The sequence below is a fragment of the Octopus bimaculoides genome, chromosome 28, assembly GCF_001194135.2.
Source record: "Octopus bimaculoides isolate UCB-OBI-ISO-001 chromosome 28, ASM119413v2, whole genome shotgun sequence".
NCBI lineage: Eukaryota > Metazoa > Mollusca > Cephalopoda > Octopoda > Octopodidae > Octopus > Octopus bimaculoides.
The window spans coordinates 5,824,298-5,828,250 of record NC_069008.1 but is presented as its reverse complement, the minus strand read 5'-3'; the positions used below and the strand labels follow the sequence as shown (position 1 = coordinate 5,828,250).

Sequence of the window (3,953 nt, the reverse complement as noted above, 5' to 3'; positions counted from 1 at the left end):
TTTTTTTTCAGAATCGGAATCTCCATAGCCTAAAACGTGGGATTCCATAAAAAAATTAATAAATAAGGGGGGGGGGAAGGTTCAGATTACATATAGTCCATCTCTACCAAACAAACATTCAAATCATTGGTTTCTCAATATTTCTGTGGTTGCAGTGTATTTAAGAATATTCATCCAACTAAAACACACAACAAACTAACGTGGAAACGATGGATCGTGTAGGAGGTAGCATCCATAGCTAGAAATAGCAGCCAAATGTCGAACAAAACAAAGGACATCTGAGACACGAAGAATTAAAAGATTAAAATGCTTTCCTTGTTTAATACTTACGGAAATGTTTTTATAAAGGACAGTGTTGTTGTTATAAGTGAGTCGGGTGGTAGAGAAATGTATTATAAATGCGTTTGGGAGTCGATCAAAAGAAAATCTGGAATCAGTCACACCAGCCTTGATGGAGGCGGAAGTACGTTTAGTGCGCATGCGCATGAAACATTGATTTCTCATTTTGGCACAAGGCCAGCAATTTCGGAGGAGGCGTAGTGCGTAAATCGATTACATGGACCTCAGAAGTCAACTTCCAGAAAAAAGTATATTTTCTAATAAAGTTTTCAACAAATACGCTACGGATGTTGTAGATTATGACTGTATTGGAATCTTTTCCTTTTGGCCAGCACATAGAAAAAAAAATTTGTAACTAAACACCTTCAAATTTCGTATACTGGTAGAATGTGTCATTTAAAGCATCATTTTCACCTCAATAGACGTCATTGATCGATTGAAATTACCGAAATACGACAACTTTAACACGAAATAACTTGGAAAATATAGAATTTTCTTTAAAACGCCAAGAGTAAATGATGTTTTAAATGACACATTCTACCAGTATACGAAATTTGAAAGTGTTTAGTTACCAAAATTTATTTTTTCTATGTGCCGGCCAAAAGGAAAAGATCCAAGACGTGTATTTCAATAATTAGATAAGGGCGCAGATGTAAATTTATCGGTATGAATTACAGTTCCCGGCAACACATTTTCTATTATCACAGTTTCCAGTGTTGCTGTGCTTCTGTCGAGTATTCGCTATAAAAATCCTTTCTTCACAATGGTGTCAACATCACACATGGCAACCCTCGTTTCATGGCGTATCCTCCCTTCCTTTGTCATATTACTGCGGGAAATTACTCTGAAAGAAATCTTTGCAGAAATGTGGTATCTAAATAAGTACTCAACTATTCCTTACCTGGAAATCTACAGACCCCTTTCTGCTAATATATAAAGAAAATGCGGTCACGCGTGATGATTAGTTTAACACTATAAAACTATCTATCTTTCTAAGGAAGCCCCTAAACAAATTCACGTCTTTATAAACAAATCCGCGTTTTTTAAACAAAAGCGTTACTAATCAAAATTGTTGACTTTCGACAAAGAGTAATCACCAAAAGAACAAAGATTGTATACATAGTTATTTTTTTCTTTAATCTCGACTTATTTTCTGTGAGAATTGATATTTTTTTAATGTGAAAGTAGGAAAATTCCGATCTTTGGTTATTCAAGGTTTTCCTTACACGTGGTACTAGATCTTTCATGTAAACAAGCATAAAATCCATAATTTTCAATGATTCCGAGGAGAATTCTATATAATGAATCGGTAACATGCTACGCATGGAATCAAGTACCCTGGACTTCTAATAGGCTGCAAACCCCTTATTTTTGTTCAGAAAAAGAGTGCGAGGTGTGGACCCCTTGTGGAATCATTGGAAATTTTTTTCATTAAATAAATTACGGTGACTTCCTAATATGCCATAAAACCCTTTTTTGGGTCTGGAAATCAGCTGAATGATAATGAGTGTTGGTTATGAGTTTTGCTTAAGTTTACCTTGGCTGGTTCATCTCAATGTAGCTGTGTGTTGGAATCCCAGAAAAAACGTTTTACCTTGTAGTTGTGCTTCACTTGTTCAATAATTCACAACAGTGGTGTCGTGACTCTGAGCAGTGCAAAAAGAAAACACTGATAACAACGCACGCGCAGAATCAAGCTTCTTTATTTCATCGAATTAGCCATATAGGCTGGATACAGAATTGCCAGAAGCACAGTGGGCTGGACAAAAACATTAGTGACATGAACGATAAGGTATGGATGATATAAATGAGAGGGGTATTCGGCGCCCACAAGCTCCTTACCACACAGCCACGTCTGGTTATAATAGTTTCATGACAAAATTCATGCAAAACAAATTTAAAATCTGGAAAAAAGATGCCTTTCTTAAAAATACATCCCACAGGTAAAATATCTTAGATGTGGCGACATAAACTATAAAGTTGGGAGGTTTTTATCACACTCTGCTCTATCTCCTCACCTGTGTGAATACATTTATAGTTATAGTGTCGCCCCATTTTTTCTTATTTTGGCATAAAAGGAACTTTGACAATTACATCAATTCCCAGATGAGTAGCTTAGTTAATGTAATGCAGTAAGCACTCAACACTACCACCAATTTAGGAGGAGCTCAAAATGCTTGTTATTTTCATGAATGGTTACATTAAGCATCATTTCATATATGTGTGTATAGATATATACTTTTTGTATGTAAATAAATGCTAATAGAATGTATTTTCAAATCCTTTATTCACTGCATTTGCTGATGTTTGAAATAAATATTACCGATTTTCAATGACAGTCAAAGATAACTGTTATGGTCTTTGTAAGAAATAAGAAAAGTTGGTACTTCTAGTGTTAACCCTTCAGTATTTAAACCAGTCACATCTGGCACAAATATTCTACCAATTTTATGTTCAAACTAGCCAGAGTTGGCCTTTTACACCTACCCTACAATGTTACTCTAAAACTAAACAAACCATTCATCAAATTTTGAAAGCTGTGAGATAATGCATGACAAATTGGAAATAATGTGAATAAATAAACATAACATTCAACAGAATTAACTGCATGGTAAAGGGTTAAGTCACCACTTACAGAGAATGATTTACAACAAATATCAGACGGAGCGTTTCTCCCCCGTATGAACACGTTTGTGAGAAGTTAAGTTGCTATGTTGAGTGAATGACCTACCACAGATATCACAGTGATATGGCTTCTCTCCTGTATGAATACGTTTGTGAGAAGTTAATGCAGTACTTACAGAGAATGATTTACGACAGATATCACAGTGATATGGTTTCTCTCCTGTATGAATACGCTTGTGACTAATTAAAGCACTACTTACAGAAAATGATTGACCACAGATATCACAGTGATATGGTTTCTCTCCTGTATGAATACGCTTGTGACTAGTTAATGCACTACTTACAGAAAAAGATATACCACAGATATCACAGTGATATGGTTTCTCTCCTGTATGAACACGTTTATGATCAGTTAAAGAAGTGTTGCGAGGGAATGATTTACCACAGATATTACAGGAATATGGTTTCTCTCCTGTATGAATACGTTTGTGAGAAGAGAAAGCACTACTACGAGAGAATGATTTACTACAGATGTTACACTGATATGGCTTCTCTCCTGTATGAACACGTATGTGAGAATTGGAAGCACTTTGGTCAGAGAATGATTTACCGCAGACATCACAATGATAAGGCTTCTCTCCTGTATGAATACGTTTGTGTGTTGTCAAGCTGCCTTTCTGAGAGAAGGATTTACCACAGATGTCACAGTGAAATGGCTTTTCTCCTGTATGAACACGTTTGTGAGAATTTAAATCACTTTGATTGGGGAATGATTTGCCACAAATGTCACAGTGAAATGGTTTCTTCCCTGTATGAATACGTTTGTGCTTATTCAAGTTGCCCTTTTCAGAGAAGGACTTTTTACAGACATCACAGTCATGTGACAATTTTTGTTCCCCTTTTTCTGTATCTTCTGGAAAAGTCAAGTCCTTTAGTTTCTCACTCTTTTCCATTGTTTTTCTTCGAAATTCACAATATATATATATATA

At 35.6% G+C, this 3,953-nt stretch overlaps 2 protein-coding genes across 2 annotated transcripts in view; both read right to left on the bottom strand.

Moving 5' to 3' along the window:
• Positions 1-1,272, bottom strand: part of LOC106871791 (zinc finger protein 271) — a 5,450-nt gene extending 4,178 nt beyond the window's left edge. Inside the window, exon 1 of the mRNA XM_014918434.2 lies at positions 331-1,272. The gene's annotated coding sequence lies outside the window, so the exon portion shown is untranslated. The remainder of the gene's footprint in view (positions 1-330) is intronic.
• Positions 1,273-2,024: 752 nt separating this feature from the next.
• On the bottom strand, positions 2,025-3,930 carry LOC106871792 (zinc finger protein 479). Its single transcript, XM_014918436.2, has one exon. It carries the CDS (start codon positions 3,915-3,917, stop codon positions 2,997-2,999), a length of 921 nt encoding a protein of 306 aa, XP_014773922.1. The 5' UTR covers positions 3,918-3,930; the 3' UTR covers positions 2,025-2,996.
• Between the last annotated feature and the right edge of the window lie 23 nt (positions 3,931-3,953).

Bases quoted from the DNA above. Each gene is read 5' to 3' on its own strand.
- LOC106871792 (XM_014918436.2), bottom strand. From the start codon at position 3,917: ATGGAAAAGAGTGAGAAACTAAAGGACTTGACTTTTCCAGAAGATACA.